The sequence below is a fragment of the Lissotriton helveticus genome, chromosome 9 (assembly GCF_964261635.1).
Source record: "Lissotriton helveticus chromosome 9, aLisHel1.1, whole genome shotgun sequence".
NCBI classification, from domain to species: Eukaryota; Metazoa; Chordata; class Amphibia; order Caudata; family Salamandridae; genus Lissotriton; species Lissotriton helveticus.
The window spans coordinates 345077009-345099179 of NC_136070.1; the positions used below are offsets into that span (position 1 = coordinate 345077009).

General features: G+C 40.3%; 1 protein-coding gene across 1 annotated transcript in view; it reads left to right on the top strand.

Annotated features, from left to right (window-relative positions):
- The window catches only part of LOC144781303 (sodium/potassium/calcium exchanger 4-like), a 492418-nt gene that overhangs the window by 43559 nt on the left and 426688 nt on the right, over nucleotides 1–22171 (top strand). Inside the window, exons 2-3 of the mRNA XM_078660074.1 lie at nucleotides 1873–1949; nucleotides 14459–14533. Of these exons, the coding sequence (XP_078516200.1) occupies nucleotides 1873–1949; nucleotides 14459–14533 (152 nt within the window). The remainder of the gene's footprint in view (nucleotides 1–1872; nucleotides 1950–14458; nucleotides 14534–22171) is intronic.

Consider the following 22171-nt stretch of genomic DNA (forward strand, 5'->3'; position numbering starts at 1 on the left):
TGATGTTTGTCAATGATAGTCCTGCATCATAATATTTGTGCATCACAATATTAAAAACTCAACATTTGTGAGACTCGTAATTTCGCTACTCCTAGCATTATTGTGAATTAACATTCATGTTTAAGTTCAGTAGATAGGAGGTGGTATTTTTGTACACAAAACTAGATCTTGATGAGTATCAGTAATCCATGGGTTATAGCGTAGGAATGCCTAAGTACCTCCTATGGAACGCCTCTGTAAGAAATTGTTCTATCATTTTATTATGGTATTAGTTGAGAGGGGTGTGAGCCCCAGTCAAAAAATAAACACAATCCTTGTTAGGGGGAACAACAAAATGTACTAAATAAACCTATGGGTAACCCTCTGGTAGCTTGGAACAAAAGCAATCAGCCTTAACCTAGTGGCAATGGTTAAAATATTTATGCAGCACACAAACAGTAATGAAGTGAAAAACACAACACAAGAAAAAACCCAATCCAATTTAGAAAAATAGAGACTGTTTGTCACAAGGTTAAGCCAACAATGATGGAGCACAGGTCGGATACAGGGACCAGGTTCATCTCAGTAAAGAGTGTACCTTCTCACAAAGTCCAAGTCCATGCGAGAAGCCTAAGCCGAAGCTTCCTGTTAGCAGGGGGCTGCAAGAAGATTGTAGTGGCCACAAAGAGCAGATCGCCATAGGAGCTTCACATTTGTGGGAGACACAGGTGGTCGTTGCTGGCACAAAGAATAGATTGTTGTTGGATCTTCATGTTGGTGAGCGATTCGGCCAGTTGTTTTATCTTCACAAAGAGCTCCAACTGTCTCTATTTTCACTGGGAGTTAAAATTCTGCAGTTTGCAGAGTGGAGGGGTACGCTATGACACCAGTCAAGGGTCCAGGACCTGGAGAGACACCTGTTGGGTTTCAGGATTCAGTCCGCACAGGCCAACAGCTGGACTCAGGCAAGTCCAATTGGTGCTGGTGGGCTAGGCAGTTGTAAGAAGGCCTTTAGAAGCGTATTGTGCCCCTGTATATTTAACAGTAGGCCAGGCAACTGACCTTTAAAATCACATCTAAGAAATATGGATTCAAGGCAAGAAGATCCAGTCTTTCTTCTTCACACAGAAGTTGGTCCTTCTTCTGAATATTCCACAGATCCAAGAGTGTTGTGATGGAGGTTCTGAAGGTGCCATTTTTATACTCAGTGCAGGTCTGTATGTGGAGGCAATCCTTGTCCTACTCCCTAACTAGGTCTAGCCAGTTCTTCCAATTTCGCTGGGTTTTCCTCCAATCTGTCTAGTGGGACAAAGGCAAGGGCAGGCCTTGTATCAAGTTATTTTGTGTGTTCGACGGCAGCATCCCTTGAACTGTAATCAGGACAGGGCTCACATATCCCACTTGACATGAGGCTGTGTGGTGCCTCTTCCTGCTAGCATTTTGATGAATCAACATCCATCCGTACAGTGCAGTAAATGGGGAATGTGGAAAATATTAGGGGAATAAATACTTTTCTCCTGTTTAGTTCCTGTCTCAAGGAGGCAGAATTTGTTTACGCCAATCTAAGTCTGATAATTTGTAGATCTGGGTTTGTGTCAAATTCCAATGGTGGTTCATTAGAATGCTTAAGTACTACCCATGGAATGCCCACTTGACGCAAAATAGTTCATAGCTGCGCAAAGTGCTATTTTGACTTATTTGAGGCAATCTTCCCAGCGCAAAAATAGTTTGAGCCAAGAACAAACACTTAAACAACGACTGTGCCACTTGGTGCCACTTTGCATGACTTTGCAGTGGTGCAGATTTTTGATAAAGATGCCCTAATTGTGATTGAGTTGCTGAAGATGTATCAGCTGTTGTCTAAACTCTGAAAATGTTTTTTGTCTTTTTCAGCAATTAATGAATTCCCCACAGATATATTCACTAAAGAAGAACGGAAAATGGGAGCGGTTCTTCTTCATATTTCTTGTGTAAGTATTTTCCTTGAAGTGGTTATCTTACAGTTTTATTAATACTTGCTTATCTCCACTGACTCCCTTTCTAAAAATCTTCTAGTTCTTTAATTATGCTATTTCAAAGATTTCAAAACACGTCAGAATACTCCCCTAATACAGCCGTTTCGTGATCACCTTTCAACCAGTCCTGTTTTTTCAGTCAACAGATCTAAGCATGATGGCCCTTTAGGCTTTGGTTTAGACAAATTAAAAAAGTTCCTGAGTGCTGTTGGTTAGAAACCTAGAAGTAACTGAAAGTTATCATGATCATGTGGCTGATCATCTTTTTACGTGAAGTGAGGTGGTGATGGAGAGTAGGGCAGATAAGACACATAGGGCCATATTATGAGTTTGGCAGTCATGCTGTCGGCCCGCCACCACCGCACCAACAGGAGGACCACCAAGCCCGTAGTGTGCCTGCCCGCTGGATTACGAGTGTCAGCATGGCCGACCGGCTGTGCTATGTGGGATGTCGGAGAGCCAAACATGCAGACTCCTGCCGTGAGAGTGCTCACAGCACGTTCCTGTATGGTTTGGCATGCATGCCACACCGTGCAGGAATAAGGGTGCAATTACAGTAGGGCACAACATGGACCTCCGCATGCACTACCGGCCCAGATACAGAAGGGGGGCCCTGTTAGGCCCCCCTGAGTTGCCTTTCTTTTCATGGTAGTATCACCTCTGTGAAAAGGGCGGGGAAAAGGCAAAACTTAAAATGCTCGGCAGTGCCAGCAGGGGCACGGCCAGCATATTCAGGCTGATTTCAGACAGCTGACCTAACGGGATCCTTGATCCCGGCGGAGCCGGTTGTCTCCTGGCAGTCCAACCGCCACACTCAGAATACTGAAGGAGCATCCGCAGTGTGTTGGTAACAGACTCCCACCACGAGTATAATGGTCCTGAGGACCAGCATAATGGTAATAAGGCCTATAGTATTAATGCCATGTGCCTGATGAGGAGTGAGATGTGAATTTACAGAAGTGCTGGAGCTCACATGCATCACACTTCTTTGAGGTCCTCGGTTAGGTGGCTGACATTCTGTTACTGTTAAATCTGCAAGAATTGGCCATGCTTTATTGGTGGTTGTTGGCACATGTTAATATTTGAGATATCATAGTGAATGGTGGTCTTTAGTAGGGGGTCTGTGTTCAATGGACATCTGTACAGCAAGTGAATTTAGAGTATACATTAAGATAGAAAATAAATGTCCCTTGGTGGAAGATTTATGCAAATACTAAATATAATCTAATGCAGGATCTCAAAGTACCCAGCATAATTATTTTTAGACCCTATGTTAGATCATGGGAAGTTATACATACAACTATAACAGATGTAACTTATATATTAAAATATATTTTTATTTAAAACCAACACATATTGCCATAGTAAAAACACTATAAAATTAATTGTACTCACATCAAAGTCAAAATTACAATATCATTGGACATACATTTCATAAACAGAGACCCGAATACTGCCAAAAACATTGATACTAAATTCATATGCAGCTGAGATTGTGTATCTTATTCAAAAGAAACCTAAAAAACATACATTTCTATTTTGGTGTACCCATAAACAATCAACAGAGAGACATAAACAGACAATACATTTTTGTCATCTAGAGACACATCCGGACTGAAAAATACAATAGCTTTCCTGGATACAATCTATTGTTCTTATCTATTCCACAGATTGTGTTGAGTAAAGCATTGACGCGTTTCGATGGTTCTATTGATATCCCATCTTTATCAAGACAATATATAAGTCTCTCTTTAATGGCATTGTTTGATGGCATTGTTTTGTTTCCATTAGATTTCTGTCCTTATTTCATATTATTGACAACTCGGTTCCCTTGATTTGCCGGGCATGTTATAGGCCCATAGTCCAGAGAGTCTGGAAAAGTAAATGATTAAATCCTTGTATTCGAATTTATTGCAAGTAGTCTTCCTTTCTGACGATTGACATTAAAATCCTTGATTTAAAATCTCTATAATATTACTCTTTTGCATACACGCTTAAAGTTCTCTTTGTAGAGTATTCAGAAAAAACGGCTATCTGAAAAAGTGTCTTTCATCAATAAGCTCTTAAAAAATCCACCAGCGAGGCTCCACTGTGTCATTCCTCCGTAAAAATGCAGTTTTTACAGCGGAAGGACACTGTGGACATTTTAATGTCAATCATCAGAAAGGAAGACTACTTGTAATAAATTTGAGTACAAGGATTTAATCATTGATTTTTCCAGACTCCCTGGACCGTGGGCCTATAACATGCCTGGCAAATCAAGGGAATTGAGGGGCATATTATCATGAAACAGCATTAACATTATCGCCGCTTTAGTGCCAGAAAACAGCCACTTAAGCAGGGATAATGGGTTTGATAATACACCCTTGTGAATTCCCATTGAAGCCCATGTTCTGGTGTGAACATGGGCTTCTATGGGAATTCTCTACGGCGTATTATCAAGCCCATTGCAGTTTTCTGCCGCTAAAGTAGCATAATGTTAACGACATGCTTGATAATATGCCCCTGAGTTGTCAATAATATGAAATAAGGACAGAAATCTAAGGCAACCAAACAGGGCCACCAAACAGTGCCATTAAAGAGAGACTTATATTTGTCTTGATAAAGATGGAATATCAATAGAATCATCGAAATGCGTCAACGCTTTACTCTACAGAATCGTGGAATTAGCTTATCCTGTAGATAAGAACAATAGATTGTATCCAGGATTAGCTCTTGTATTTTTCAGTCCAGATGTGTCTCTAGATGACAAAAATGTATTGTCTGTTTATGTCTCTCTGTTGATTGTTTATGGGTACACCAAAATAGAAATGTATGTTTTTTTAGGTTTCTTTTGAATAAGATACACAATCTCAACTGCGTATGAATTTAATATTAATGTTTTTGTCAGTATTCGGGTCTCTGTTCATGAAATGTATGTCCAATGATATTGCAATTTTGACTTTGATGTGAGTACAATTAATTTTATAGTGTTTTTACTATGGCAATATGTGTTGGTTTTAAATAAAAATATATTTTATTATATAACTTGCATCTGATATAGTTGTATGTATAACTTCCCATGATCTAACATATGGGGTAAAAATAATTGTGCTGGGTACTTTGAGATCCTACATTAGATTATATTTAGTATTTGCATAAATCTTCCACCAAGGGACATTTATTTTCTACCTGTCAGTAGCACTCTACTTCCCTGGTCTGGTAAAAGGGGTCACTCTCTTCTTCCTTATATGTATACATTAAAGAAATAAAAGTTGCTATCTGATAGTCCATTTGATTTTTGATTTACAATGCAAACTCTGAATGTAACTTGAAGTAATTTACGTTCATAGACTGAGCATTGGATTGGATTTCACTGATTTGGCAAATTGGAGATCAATGAAACTTGCACTCCATTTCATCCCTGACACATTGTCAGTGTCGGAATGAAAAAGTGGAGTGAAAGAGGTGAATCACTCAGCGAAGCTAATTGAGCAACAGGTCAATGAAAATAATACGCTAGCAATGTATAATAGCCTACCACAACAGATCATGAAATTTAACTTTTGTCGAAAACATTTTTGGATGGTCCACAGCTTCTGAAAGTTTGCATGCTTCTTCCTAGTTTAGGTGTAAGGCTCGATCAGCACAGCAAAGCAGACCAGTCTTCAAGTGTTTTCATTTTCATGACCATAGATGTAAAATAAAAACAGCAAACTTAAATAAAAATCAGAAAAAATGTTTGGCTGAAGGGGAGGAGAAGGAGTTGAGTCCCTCTGGCAAACTTCCAAGTAATTAAGACCCTATTACCAGAGCTTCTTGCCTGAGTGTTTCTAAAAGCCGTGCATCTTGAGCAGGAACACTCCTGAAAAATAGCCCACAAGAACCGTCCTTTACATTCTTAGAGTAAAAGGTGAGATAGGCTCCTAGGAAAATGAGTCCTCTGAGTTCTGCTAAGTTAGGGACGGCGCAAGATGCGCAGTTCTGTCCTCTGTATTTTATTTGATACTGTTTGGTTGTTTGGTAAAGAGCTGGAAACCTGTATGCAATAAATTCAGAGAAGTGTGTTTAGGGTTATAATAGGGGTGGACGAAATTTGTGTAGTCGCGCTAGGCAAAGCTCTGCGAAATGGTAAAAAATCTAAGCGAGCATGCAGAGTTCCGCGAACACGCAGAATTGCTTGTTCCGCCTGTTCACGATGCTTTTCTCCTGTTCGCAAATGCCGTTTGCGTGTCCGGGGGGAAATATCTCGTGAACGCGCATTTTGAAAGCACGAACAAGCAAGAAAATTTGCGAAGCCGCAGATCACGGAATTTTTGGCAATACTGCGTTCTCCGCGGAACGCGAAATTACTCAAATTCTGCAAGCGGAATGGAATTTATCGCCCAGTCCTAGGGTATAGGAGGGAGAGTGAGATGAAATCTGGAGGTTAGAAGGCAAACAACCAGCGAGTGAGAGTAGAAGGCAAACAGCCAGCGAGTGAAAGGAAAGTGTCTGATGATACTAGCCATCAACCAAATGTCAAGAAATTTGTTAAGCAGCATCCTTGGAAGCCTAGACTATTGAGGAAATAACTGAACTTGGACATCTGACCAATAAGAACAATTGGCTAGGTAGCAGTGGCAGATGGGTAGTTTAAGGGTGGAATGAAATTAACCAGATGTCATTAAGACTTTTTGAATGTAAGAAAGTAATTTTCAAGTCTGAGATGTAACAGAAAATATTTCCACATGGAGTAGCCTTGACTGTGAATAGATTTCAGCCATATTTCTTATGACACATACATATTGATTGGTTGATCGTGGGCTTCTGGAAACAAAGTGAGGGATGAATATGTTGGATAGAAAATCCAGTGGATGAGCATGAAGTATTGTCAGAGCAAAAGGTTTTAAAGCTTAATCTATCTATGACATGGAGCTACAAGAAGAATTTCTGTGCTGGTGTAATGTAGTCATGGAATTTCAGACCAAATAGTAGGTGGGCTGACTGATTCTGACTTCCCTGAGTTTTGCAAATGATTTTTTTTAAAAGGCCGAAGTGGAAGCTATTGCAATAGTCTAGGCCAGAAACAGCCACAGCAAGTGCTGCAGGGATTTTTCTGAGGTAGGTGGAAGAGTGGCGCGGCCTCTTGTATTTCGCTTTGGTGTTAGAATGCTGATTTATTCGGGTTTAAGATATTGCTGTCAAACAATGCACTTAGGTTGCAGATGTATTTCACTAGGTGATAAGGGATAGTAAAAGGGAGCCAGTGACTCAGACCATGATATGGGTAGATGATTTGAATTTACAGGATTCATGAGCAGGACTCTGTAGGTTCCAATAGTCCTCTTGTAGCTGAAGATCAAGTCTCTTCTTCATGCTTGGTAACTAATCTTGAAGGTGTCTTAAATTATGGTTATTGGTACCATGCAGACATTTAAAAGGGTTGGTTACAAAGCTGAGCCTCATAGTAACTTGTAAAGAGAGGAAAGGTTTTGGCTCTAATTGTTTGGTGCAGATGAGAGAAAAAGAGGAAAGCCATGACAAGGCAGTTCCATTGATGTTGGTTGAACCTGCAAGTCTGTCAAGGAGCAACTAATAGATATTAATATCAAATGCAGTTGAGAGGTGTACCAAAATGAGGACATGTTTACAGGGCCAGAGTGATTGAGGTGTTTGTATCTAATATTCGGCATTGTTTTCTTCATTCTGTGCTGCTTTCTGAAGCCTAACTGGATATCAATTAGTGCGCCATTGGTTTCAGGTGAGATGACATTTAATGGTTGACAACAGTTTGAAGTGCTATTGCAAACACAGGGGGGGTCAACTGATTGGTCTTTGAGAAGGAATAGTACAAATATCAACAGATGGTTTATCTTTCCCTAAGACTGCAGTATGAATCTACTTTCGGAAAATATGCAGGTCCAGGCACTTCTTAATTATATCCCTTCCTTTTCACGTAGGTACATGAGCAGAAGTGCATCACGGTTTTTACTGGTGGGGCATATAAAGATATCAATATGGTCAGATCACTTTTTTCCCTATTTTGTCTCCAGAGTTCCAGATTTTAGGATGAGAGAAACGGCAAGTTGAATGCTCTTTTAGGTCCATTGCAACTGAACTTCCTTAATGCTTCATTAGGTAGAAATCCCATGGGGAACTGGTATCCTGACAACGTGTTCCCTCAATTCAATCCTCATCCTACATGTATTTTTCAATGCCCTCCAGTAGCATACTGTACATGTGAGTAAAATAATTATACTCCTGCTTTTATTCTGTGTGCAGTGAATAATATCTATCCTCCAATGAAGCTCCTTATCGGCACCTATTCATACACATTTTTGGTTCAACTTGGCCTCTTTTTCCTCATGCTTAGCTCCTGGATGGCCATCATGTAGGTTTTTCAAATAATCTGGCAAGGAATGGGAGCTTTGAAATCTTAAATTGAAGGATTCTGCTCCATCATGGGGTTGTCCAAGGATGGTTATGAATTTTCAACATCACCCACCTCGCCCAGAAGAGTGTTAAAGGGTATACTTTTTCTTTGGAAACTTTCTTTTAAGTGGTTGTTTCTTCAACTTACAAATATAGGGGCCCTTTAGTTTAAATTCTCTAAAAATATATGTGTTTTGATAGACTAGTACCCAAACCACATTCTTCTTTTCATCATGTTCAGGAAATTATTTTTCACTTCTCCTTTCCTTCTTTGGGTGATGATCTCCTTCTCAGTTTCCTGAATGTTACTAGTGTGATCTGCATGTATTTTGCATACTCCTCAACATTTTCACATGAGAGCCTCATTTCTTGATCTAGGTATTGTAAAAGTGGACTGCAGGCTTCTTCCACTCTGACTATATCTTACACATTCCTGAAGTGAGTGTAGGAACCTCTCTGCTTTCTAAACTTGAGAACTTGAATATTTCATGGCCTGGAGATGAGATAGCTAGATGCCATCACTGTCAAATTAGTGTTTGACTGCCACTGGGAACATTATACAGGTTTCAAACACACAATAGGCAGAACTTAGGGGAAAGGTGTAAGCAGGCATTGGGGTTTCAGTACTCACACATGTCCTACATGTATGAATTCTTTAGTAAACTCTTCAATGAATTGGTTCTGTGCATTCTATTGTTTACAATAGAAGCCTTTTTCCATTTGGATCAACTGGTGCTCTGTTTGATCAAGCCATTAGGGAGTTGCTTGGGTCATAGATGGGTATGTAGAGGTAATGCTTCGATTACTTAACAGTGAACTTCATTTTATTTAATATATCGTTCCTTTTCCCAGCCCATATGATGGCGTGGCCAGGGATTTAGACTTCTGTAGATATTCAGACTGTGGGAGGAATTATACTTAAGAGCTCATCTAGTAGGAGGATGTAGAAGTACTTTTTTATTTCGTAATTTAAACCACAAGAAGAAAAACTAAAGGCCTGATTTAGAGTTTGGCATTGGGATACTACTTCAGAAATGTGACGGATATCCTGTCCGCCTTATTACAAGGGCATTATATGCCATGGCATTTGTAACATGGCGGTTGGGATGTCCATCATATTTGTAGCAGACTATCCCATGCACCAAACTCTAAATTAGGCCCCAATTGTAAAATAGCACTCCATCTGTGATGAGATACTTGCAGGTTTAGCTAAGTTACTGTTGTGGCGATGCAGTATTAGCAGTAATGCAGAACTTCAGCCTACTAATGGCACATATATTAGATGATAGAGATAAAAGCTTCAGTCTGATGATTGTCATGCAGGGTTCACCTTCTAACAGGACTGTTATCTTTTTGTATCCTGGTCAGAGTCTTCCCGATTTATCAGAAAATTGCGATGAGAATGTCATGAAGTTGGTGCACAGGAAACATAGTGCAAAATCTTTCAGTGTAATTTCCCATTAATAGTTCCTCATGAACAGGTTTCAGTGCAGTTTTAAAACACATGCTCAACTAACTAGCGCCCAGAAGTCGTTCCACGATGTCACTGAGGCAGGACATGGTGGAGGAAATTTTCACTTATCGCCTGCAGTCGGTTCTGACCAGCGTTGCAAAAGACATTATTGACACAATGAACATCTGTGTAGCTGGCATATTAGAAAAATGTGAACATATTCATTCTTTCCTAACGGCGTCTAATTGTGCATCCGGTTCGGCCAAAATAACTGAGCCCTACAAGCATAAACTGGGCACTGGGACAAATACGGGTGAGGAAGTCGATAACCCCATGTTAATTCCCCCATTGGAAGAGAAATCTGTTCTTGGGTATCCCAGAGTGTATCTTGCTCAACCGAAGTCTAGAGGGAAACCTACTGCCCCACAGGAAAGGAGTAAAATAGTTATACAACCCAATATTAATCTCCCCCCTGAAGCAGCCCTTCTGACCGCAATTCTTGTAAGGGTTTCACCACTGGAGGCCAGAGAGGTAGAATCTACCGAAGCCTTGATTTCAGAAACTAAAAAATGGTGTGACCTTAACTGTTCTGGCAACACTGAAATTTCCTCTAGCATTATAATGGCAAGGTGGGTGGGGTGGTTAGGGAATTCCCAAAAAGAAGTAAAAGGGGATTGTGTTATAGTTAATTTTAACAAACCTGGAGTTGCTGTTCGATTATTCTGGGATGCCTCAGAGCTGAAGAGTGGGGAGGGGAGCATCAGGGCCCTACCGTTGGGATTCTTTTACCCCCTCCCAGACGTCCAAATGTAGATGTTAAGACCCACTTAGAACTGGCATCAAGGAGATCACTCTGGTCCTCTTGTAGCGCCCCAAAATACAATGACATAGAACCCCACCTTGAAAGTGTTAGTGCTAGAGACACTTTACCATCCCAAGTACCTAGTATCCAGGTAAATCAGAGAAAGGAGACTTTGGCCTTATCTAATAGGTTCTCCCCTTTGTCTCGGTTAGACGAGAACGATTGACTGGAGCCCTCCGATGCTATTTCCTGGGTTCCTAGTCTTAGTCTACATAGAATTGATGCTGAGGCTGGTCCTAATTTTAGGTTAATTAGTTGGAATATCGCAGGGCTTCGATCAAAAAGGAAGGATCGGAATTGGCTAAAGCTTATCAGGAATTATGATATAATAGCTTTCCAAGAGACTTGGGATAAGGAGAGTAATTTTTGGGTAGATGGTTTTAAATCTTATTTTCTGCCTGCCCGCCCAGCGCCGGAAGTCAGAGCAAAGGGCGGCTTGATATTTCTCTTTTCTATAAGGCTAAAAGGGTTGGTAACATTGTTGGAGGCAACCTCCCCAAACTGCCTGATAGCTGAACTTATTACCACGAATCATCCCAAAATATTGCTAATTAATTTTTATAATTCAGGGGAAAGCGAATATAGTAATGAGCATCTTTTTTACTTGACACGTTTCTTAGAAACATATAGATCACAGCAAACCACTCATGTTCATATTATTCTTATGGGTGATTTTAATATTAATTTGTGTAATTTTAATTGTCAAATTGATGAGGCCCATGGTCCATCCTATTCGTCACCACCTCATTTTGAACACACTCCTAAAGGGGAGGCTCTTGAAGATGTTCTTCTAGGTACTGATCTCTATGGGCCAGGTTTTTATGACACCAGTGAGAGGGTAGCAACGTTCAAGGCATGGGAAAGGGAGACTGTTATTGATTATATATTTGTAGCTCCCTCTTTATTAGGGCATATAGTTTTTTATAATGAGAAATCTTCCCCCTTTAGTGACCATAACCCTGTCATTCTTGAGTTGGATAAGGGTTTGTACCTTTCTGACGCTTTAGCCAACACTGGGAGGCCTAACCCTGTGATAACCAAAGACCAAGGGAGGAGGTTAAAATGGGCTAAGGTAGTCCCTGATCATTTTTTTGCTAGTCTTTGTTTGAAGGTTAAAGATGACATTGCAAAGTGTGTTGACTATTCTACCCCGGAGGGCATAGTAATCATAGCCTTTGAAGCTATTTGTGGACAGGTTGCTACAGACTTAACTATTACAAGCAAGCCAAAACCGAACCTAGGGGAAAGGTGGTTCGACTCTAAATGCTCTAGGGCCCACCAAGACTTAATAAAAGCACTGAAGGATAAACCTACAGATAGGGCACAGATAGCTAGGCTTAGAAAAGAATATAAATTTCTGGTCCTGACCCGCAAAAATGAAATTAAATCAGAGGCCTGGGACGCCTTAATGTCCGATGAAGTTTTAAAGGACAACTCAAATTTCTCTCAGGGCAAGAGAATAGCATACTGGAAAGTAATATCCCAGAGGACCAGTGGTTAACTCACTTTGAAGGCATTTACGGGAGTAATGAAGTGTCTGAGCCCTTTTTGCCCCCCGGTAATGCTTTACCTCTGTTGGTTTTCAAAGAAGAAGATGTTGAGAGGGCAATAATGGAATCCTCTAGTAACAAGGCTCCTGGCCCAGATGGCGTTCCCGCCGACCTTTACAAGGGTAATGTTAAATTTTGGAACAAAATCTTAACCAATGTTTTTAATTCCACAGTTGTCCAGGGGTTTCCAGTCTCATGGTCCCAGTCCATTATCATCCCTGTTTTTATAAAAGGGCAGAGAGGGGACCCTAGGTGCTAAAGGCCCATTTCATTGATAGACTCCTCCGTTAAAATTCTGGCCAAAGTGATTTTGGCCAAGGTCTCGGAGTGGGTCGCAGAAAATGACATCTTGTCCAATCTCCAGTATGGTTTTAGACCAGGCAGAAGCACTTTGGACCAGTGCCTTAATTTGTATTTATTGATAAACAAGTACACCGTAGCATCCAAGGGGTCCATATATTTGGGCTTTATGGATTTATCTACAGACTTTGATCTTGTGAATAGATCGAGGCTACGGTCCATTTTGCTTGACTTTGGGATTGATCCATGTCTGGTATATTTTTTAGCTGATCTGCATCGGGACCTGCTTGCAGCCGTTAGGGTGAACCAGGAGTGCAAATGCACAAGACACTTTAAATCCGGTAGAGGGGTTCGTCATGGTTGTATTTTGGCCCCTCTACTTTTTACGTTATACATTAATGCCCTAGATAAAACCTTGGACAAAGCCAGCTTGGATATTCCGCGTGTAGCGAACAGGACCATTTCGGTCCTCCTATACGCGGACGGTGCTGTCCTATTAGCGCGAACCCCCTTAGGTCTTCAGAGATTATTAAATTCCTTTGGGGATTTCATGAATTCCCTGGATCTGGTAGTTAATATCGCCAAATCCCACGTTCTGATCATGGGACAACGTAAGAATAAAGTTAGAACTTTTCATTGTAACGGGGTAGAGGTCACAAGGGTGAAAGTTTTTACGTACCTGGGGGTTCTGTTCGATGACAGATGTTCCTGGGCTCCCTAGCTTATAGCTAAAAAAAAACAGTGGGGAGATCATCATCAGCCCTACTCAGTTTCGCACGGCGATTGGGAGGCAAGCCCTGTGAAGCTATTTTTGCCATTTACAGGGCGAAATGTTTGGCCATTGCGACATACGGTGCAGCCATTTGGGGGTACAAGCAAGCGGTAGGGTGCAGAAGGCTGAAAATAATTTTTTACGCTCTCTATTGTCCATCCCCCCATCCACCCCAACCTTTGCCATCCATCAGGAACTGGGGATGGGATATGTTTCTGACTTGGTGAGTTTGGCCCCCTGGTCTGTTGGATGAAAACTTGGCTGAACCCTGAACTTACGGTGAATCGCCAGATTTCAAGGGATTGTGTCGCCCTAGACAAAGTTAGCGAAATACAGTGGCTGTCATATATCAAGGCTATGTTTTTTAAACTTGGGCGCCCAGACATTTATTACGCCCCAGATGGAATTATAAAGGCTGACTTAAAGTGGGTCAAAACACACTTTTTGAGCTTAATGGGGCAGGAACGGGAGAGCGAGGAAACAAAAAAAACTTTGGTCATGGCCCATTACTTATTAATTTTATCGCCATCTATAGAGCCTTACTTAAGAACCGTGACTAAGCCCTTCCACTGCTGGCTCCTGACCAGATTTAGTTTTAACCTGATTGATTTTTCATTGGGCAACTTTTCAGGTTGGAGTAAACCAGAAGACTCAGCCCTGTGTAAATGTGACACTACGCACTTTACATTATTCTGTGATTTTTATAGAGACATCAGGAAGAAGTTTTTAATTCCACTTTTGAGAGGAAAGGGTTTTTTACAGGTCAAACCAGCCTTACTGTACATTCAATTATTGGACATTCCCTGGAACATTTTTAATTTTGCTAGTTTTCTTGTAGCTGCTGTTCGCATGAGGAGAAAAAGATTCCCAGCGATGATTGAATCATGAATTTTATCCGAAATCTAAAATACTATGAAATTGTTCCATCTGAGATATTTCTCTTGTTTTAAAAAAATGTCTTCTTTTTATTTTCCTGGTCTGACCCAAATGTACTGTATTGTTTTGTGTCTTGTATGTGTACTTTTATGATTTTAATTAATCGTATAAAGTGGTTTTGACTGACTGACTGACTGACACATGCTCAACTAAAAGTATGGTCATTTCACAATTTCTTTTTCCTTTATCTCTTCTTAGGCTCTCTACATGTTCTATGCCTTGGCGATAGTGTGCGATGAATATTTTGTGCCATCCTTAGTAAAGATGTGTGAGGTATGTGATGACACGTTTACTGATTTCAGGTCCTTTTTTGTAACCCTATTTATGACAAAAACAAAAGATATGAAAAAGTTACCTGATATGTTAAGAAACTATTTAGTTACTTACTGGCAATCTCATGACTCCGAATAGCCTTTTCTTGTTCCCATACTTCCTCATGAGGTCTTCTATCCAGGCACCACGTGACGCAGCTACGGCCAATCAAAAAGCAAACTATGCCCTCCGTCACCCTAACACCTCTCCTAATATACAGGAAATGAAGGGGGAAGAAACTCAACTTAACAATTCCTGTATACTAAGATATAAGGGAATCCATTGTGTGAAATGGAAACCTAGATGGTCGGTTGTAATTTTTGGTAAGAGAAAATGTTTTTCAGAGTTTACCAATAGGTAACAAATTATTACCTCCTCAAACAATTTTCCAGAGCAACATTCACAACTGAAGAATGACAAAAACTCCAAATTGTTGCATATCTTATGCATAAGTAGGGCTAGGAGTGGCTGCTGATACTCTGCAACCAAACTCCATGGACTCAAGGTTTCCCATATCCAATCTATAACATGAGACAAAAGTGGACGGGGTAGCCCAGGTGGTGCTTTAAATATATGAAGCCCCACAAGCGGCAGCCCAGGAAGCAGTTATTCCTCGAATAGACATAGCAGCACCTTATCTGGTAAACCTATGTCCTGTGAAAAATAGTCCATGCTCATAGGAGTTCTAATCCAGTTACTCAAAGTCGGGGAGGAAGCCTTCTGTCCAGATTAAAATATGCCATAATGAAAATATTTTCACACTATCTACAGTCTTGTGACCTCACCAGATTGACAAATAGATCTACAGTGCCCTCAGCACATCCACTGTGTTTAAAGTATCCTTCTCAGGAATTGTAGATGTGAGAAATGAAGAAGGAAAAATATTTATTGCTCCTCATGGAAAGAAGACATAACTTTAGGATGGAAACCCAGTCCTAATCTAAGGATCAGTCTATCTGATAAAAATCCTCAAATAGCAGGGTTTATTAGACAACAAAGCCAACTCACTTCGTCTATGGACTGATGTTATGAATGCCAAAGAGAACACCTTAAAGGACAAATGTTTCCAGCTAACTTCCACCAAAGGCTCAAAAGTATGCGGCTGTGAAGCTTTAAGGACTAGAGGTAGATCCCAAGAAGGACATTTTGATTTCATAAATGGTCTCATCAAAGAAAAAACCTTTAAAAACCTTACTAACCAAGGAATTCATGTCCAGAATACTCCAAGGAGCTCATGCTGCCCCTATCGCTGTCCATTGAACGTTTAAAGTATTGAGTAGTGGCCAGACCTTTATCCAGAGCTGGCTCTAGTGTGGTGCGACTGGTGCAACTGCACCAGGCGCTGACTTTGGATGGGGGTATCATGTTTGCAAGTATATCATGGTTTGAAATGCACCTGTTGCCACGTTTCGGGCCTCCAGCAATTTTCAGGCAACAAAAATTGTCAAGATAACTCCGGTGAATAATGTTATTTCTAGAGATAGATTGGAGGTTTGTCTAGTGGAAGTTTTGACTCAAATCAAATCAAAACAAGCTTTATTCGATTTAAAAGCATAAATCATAAAAGCATAATACTTAAAAGAATAATATCATATGTCACAAATCCATTACATTACAAGTGTTGACTCATGGTAAGGTAGCACAGTGAGTTAATATGCCTGCTGCAAAGAACATGCACACACCATGCAGATCACAGAGTAATGTAAATAGGTCAGTGGGTTACTGCTTTTGAGAGATTCTATTGTTACTTGCAGTTTATAAATTAAAATCCTAATATAGAACAATGAGCTATTAACTGTCATTAAACAGCTGCATGCAAACTACAAGGCATAGTTGGAGCCTTATTATTTTTTCCCCAGTCTTTCACTATCCTAATGTTGGCAAAAGGGTGTGTTTGCATAAAAAATCAATCCTGGTTATTAAAGAAAATCCTCAACCATGGTGTTACGTTTTAAATTCTGAGTTTGTGCTTCTCCAGACCAAGCACTATTAAACTATACTAACTCCTAAACTGTATAGTCCTCTGTCTTATGTGACGGTTCCTGTACACTGATTTACACACCTATGATTTATTGTCTCTGCGCAATGTGTGGGATGTTAAGTGCTCTGACACCCTACACTGGTATGAGTGGCGCTAAAAAACGAATTTAATACATCCGAGAGAGAGTGGTTATGGACACTTGAGGGGCACTGTTAAAGGGTGGTGGTGAAGAAATCCAGGGTGGAGTTGGTCATTGGGGGAGTCATCAAATATTGTCACACTGGGCGCCACCAGCGCTAAAGCCGGCCCTGCCTTTATCAAACACATCTTGAAAGAGGGAAACATCCTTTACAACACAACTTTTACCACGCAGTGCCTTTACGACGCAACTTTTACAACGCAAGCCATTACAACGCATTGCGCTGGGGGCGCTCTAGGATAGGGAATACATTTAATTTACTGTCCAACACCTTCCCTAGTGTCCACGGGGACTGGAGTTGGAATAGTAAATTAAACTATTCACTATCCAGCACCCCAAAGCACTATGCGTTGTAAAGGTATGCGATGTAAAAACCGCGTTGTAAAGGCATGCGATGTAAAAGTATGCGTTGTAACATCATACATCCCTTGAAAGAATAGTAATATCCACCTTGACTCTCGGTTAGGACTTTGAAGAGTTGTCTTTAATGATGAACGGATAAGCCAGAGGACAAGTAAGGGTAGATTACGATTATTTTGCTGATAAGAACAGCCATAGTGAGTGGCAAAGAATTTGTAAAAACCTTCAGAGAGGACGTTAGTCAGAAGGGAAGCACCTGGATTGCCAGTGATGACCCTCCACACAAAATCTAATGAGTTTCTGATGTGGGGGATATATGGGAAAGTTTAGGTAAGCGTTCTTTAAGTCCAGCGCTTTCATCTATTCCCTGGAGTTACCAGAGGGAATATGGATTGCAGTGTCTCAGTCTTGAAATGGGTCTTTTTCATGAACAGTTTACATTTTTCAGATGGATTATCAGTCTCTATGTTTCTGAAGATGTAAAATATTTTCCCTTTTTGATTTTCTAGAGCTGGCAAAATTGCATTTTTTATTAACAGTTCAGAAATGTAGTAAGTCAGAGACAAACTCTTCAATGGATTTTTCGAGTGCGTGTGATTCACTGGTCTTGTTTCTAGATGGATATCCTCAACTTCCAGCATATAGCCTCTTCCCAGTGTGTGATGTGATGTGACTGGGTTATTGTATAGCGCACTATCACTCCGAGGAGTATCTTGTTGCTGAGGCTTCCTGTATCTAGCAGATGATAATGTCTAGACCGTTCAGTGTCTAAGGAACGCATGTGATTGAGCATTTTAGTAGAAAAAGAGAGAGATGCCCTCCAACAGGACACTTGGTATAGTCAGGAAAACCACATGGGCTATGGTGGAGGAGAGGTTTAGAGTTTTTATCCATAAAAGAAAAGGGCTGATTTGGCTAGTTCTTCCCAACCTGAAATTTAAACCCCCTCTCATGCCTTCTCCTTGAGGTACTCCAGGGAGGATCTGACTTGGTTTGAGATATAAACACCTGTCCATGCTTCTGGTTCTTGAAAGTCCTGCATAATATATCTTTCAACTGGTCTCCAAACAATTTTACTTCCGGAAAAGAGCAGATTATATGTAGGAGCCCCACCTTCTGAGCCCCTTCTGCCTTCCAATCTCTAAGGTAAATCTTGTGTTAGACCTCAACATTTGACATGATAGAGAATATTAAAGCTTTCAAAATGACACAAAAAACATCTGATAGAAATTGTGCTTGTATCTCCATATTTGCAAATAAATTAGAACATTCCACCCTTTCCTGAACGGCTCAAATCAAAGCCGCTAAGTCCTCAACAAGAGATTGGGAACCAAGTTTTAAACCTGAATACTATTTTTTAGGAGAGTTTCCACCTCATGATCCACAAAGTCCTCTAATGAGATGACCTCAGCTAAACCAGTTGAATGATTAGTCAGGTTAGGCAGCCTCAGTTCAATCTTAATAGATATGTGAAATTCCATGGTATTATTCGCCAAATGATATAATTGTGTTAAAAAATTAGGATGATCCACCTTTTCTGGGTTCTTCGATTCTATTTAAAGCATTTCCTTAATCTCCTTATTAATTGCTTAACAAGCATGGGGTCAGAATTCCAGTTGTTTGAACAGAGGAGCACTGGTGCTCAATACTTCTTTCTCCATAGGGATCTGAAGATTTCCAAAATACCTGAAAAGAGTAGAAAGCTCTATTTAGTGAATACATTTTATTTCTTTTGTTCTTTTTAGCAAAACATGCATGAAATGTACAAAAGATGTATTCACTTTCATCCTCCTTGCTTCCTTCCCCTCTGAATCTTCTTTTTTCTTAAACATGAAAAGAAAGTGAGCTGGCTTGAACCCTGATAAACCAAGAAATAAGCTGATTACTCAAACACTGACCTATTCTATCACAGTTGTATCCAGTAACAGTCAGAATTTAAACTATCAGGCCACAAAGGAATCTTGTCAGCAGAAGGCTCAGGCTGATGCATTACCTCACTCACATTTTTCTTAGAGGGAATGCACCTTGAAAGAAGAGGCAGCAGTGATTGGTGAATGGTCCCACCCCTCGTGCTTTTTAAGCATTCCAATCATAGGATGGTTGGTGTTGAGATGGGTTATGCAGGAGGTGAGGCAGAGGACCTTGAGCTGAAGCAAAGCCCAACATCTGGCTTGCGCCTTAGTACCGCTCCCAAGTCAATAAACTTGCCTAAGCAAGAAAATTAATCAGAATATTAGTTGTACAGCAAAAGTTCCAAGCACCCTTGCAGGTGGAAACCCTCGACTTTAAAAAATATTGGCTTCAATAAAGTGCTTTTTGCATGAGGAAATTTCTGGCAGCAGCAAAGTAAATAATGTTTTAATAAAAGGTTTGTTGAGGATAAAGCAGTGGTACAGGGGATGAATGGCAACTGTCACCCAAACGTAAAAAAGATACACTTTTCCATTTAAAAGCAGCCATGATTTCTCTGAAGAAAACGGTCTCCATTAAAAAAAAAGTTGACTTTATTTAAAAAGTGATCATAGACATTGTGGTCCGCTGTCTCTATCAGGCCACCAACCCTGTGACGCCATACAATTTTAGTGAACCGCAATTTGCGACCTAACTCATGATGGAGCAAGGTTTCATACGTGAAGAAACTTGATCGGGCTCAATTCTCTCGAAATAACATGTAATAAATTAACCAACATGTTTTGTAAGTACTAATAATTGCACCACACAACATATCAGTATCTAGGGGAAGCTTTTCAATGTGCTTTACTAACCAGTAATTCGAATGTCTAAAAATGGCTGCTGAAAAAGCGGGAACTCTTCTGCGCATGCGTCTACTACATCTACATAGTATGACGTTCTTTGCTTTTGGTGGGAATTCTTTGCAGCTGCTCAGTAGTGCCTAAAATGGCCGCTTTGAAACTCACATGCTAATGCATATCCTTTTGCTTGAACTAAACCTCGCCTGTCTTGCTAATCTGCTAATGCAATAGTTAAAATAAAGTAATGGGATTAGAGTAGAAATAAGTGGTATACAGTGCATTTATTTATTTTTGTATTCTAAGGTGTCCTTCTTTGACTTTATTAATAGCTCATATTTGGGCCTGAAGGGTGTCTGAATTTTCCATCTTGGATTTACTGCACGTGCGCACTTAACCTCTGAAATCCTTGAAGTCATGGCATTGAATGTCTGTCAAGTCCCATCTTGACCGCGATGCGCCTGAGAACCTCACCTCTTGACCCGGAGAGAGGAAGAAAAAGTGAATAAATGTATACATTGCATATGAAATGAAATGAATATTGCTGGGTGGAATACAAGCTTGGGAAAGTAAATTATGGGCGGGAACATAGATCAATTAAACTAAAGGAAAATGACCTCATGCTAGTATGGTGTGATTACCTCTCCCCATCCTACTGACCAATCAAATTAATGAAATACACGAATTTGCAACATTGGGGGGTGATACATACCCTGGAAAATGGTATGACTAAGGTAGGCTTAGTCAGTTAGATTTATCGACTTGTCACAGACCTGTCACTGACCCAGCGTATGCTGAAGAAGATCGTGGATGCCGCTGAACTCAGAGGGCTGGTCGAGCAAGTAGAATCAGGAGGTTGCTGAAGGAGAAGACTCTGTCCATCTGGAAGGGAACAAGAGTAGCTGCAGAGAGGGGTGTGACGCAGGCGTTGCACTTAGAAGAGGTTACCTGTCCTGTCCTGCACCTGTCCTGACCTGTCGGCTCCTGATTAGTCGGGAGCCCTTTCTTTCCAGCCCTTGGCCAGGGGTTGGTCCTCGCACCATTCTAGGTAAATATAAATCTGTGTGGTATGTCTTTGTACCGTTTCCTTTTCCCACCCTTCCCAGGTACCAATGTCTAAAAATGTTGCTAAGTCACTAAAGTTTTTATCATTGATCATTATTTTCCTACTTGAAAAGTTATTAATCGACATGTATTGGTATTTGACTCACAAAATATTGCATAGATAAAGTGTTAAAAACGTTTCCAAATCTGTGGTTATTCCATGAGAAAAGTCAATTGTTATTCTATACCTATTATTCTAATTACCTGATTCATTGACCTAAGACATTAGAATATACAAGTGACAAGGAATTGGTAAGTTATGGTGTACAGGTATAAAGTATAAACTCCTGATCAGCAGAAAATAGATTACCGGTTTAAAGTGTGTATGTTTATGGACCCAGTGAGTATGATGTTTTAGAAATATCCTAAACTGGTAATCTCACGCCATCACTCATCAGGTATGTTGGATCTCGACTCCCTACTGTTACATTCTTCCTTTTATTTCTTTCTATGTCATATGCTAATGTCTATGTACTGCTTACTGGAACATGGAATGTAGTGATGCCTGCCTGCATCTTACATACCAGGTTCCAGGTTCCACGTTGGGTAGTTTACTGGATTTCTACTTGCTGCCAGACGTGCTGTGCTTAATCTCATCAACTTTAAAATAAATACCTTGTTTTTAATCCAATGCTTTGGATCTTCATTTCAACACCTACATTTCGGAACTTTGTGAACCGACTTATTAGTACGTAGGTCGGGTCTCCAAATTATTTTACATTCACAAAAAATGTGTGCCAATCTACAGACACTTTATACAAATGGAACTTTCATACATTGAGAGAGGTAGGAGGAAACAAACTAAATTTGTTTTTTAAATGGTGGCTATTTAGCTGGCCAGTGGGTAAAAGGAGTCCCTTTACTGTCTGGCCAGTGGCCATGCAGATATCAGAGAAATTTCACTGTCTACTAGGCCGCTGGCTAAATAGTGGAGATTCTGCACTGTTGGTCCACCAGCCGTACAACTAATAAGAAAACGTCCCTATTTAACCTACTTTGGGCTAAATAACAGAGATTATGCATTGTATGTCCAGCAACAATGCAAATAGCAAATAAACTGTACTCTTTATCTGGCCTGTGGCTAAATAGTAGACATCATGTACTGTTTGAACAGCGGAGTAGAAAATAGTAAAGAATATTCATTATTCACCTGGCTAAATAGCCAACTTTATGCACTGTTTGCCCAGTAGCTATTAAAATTATGA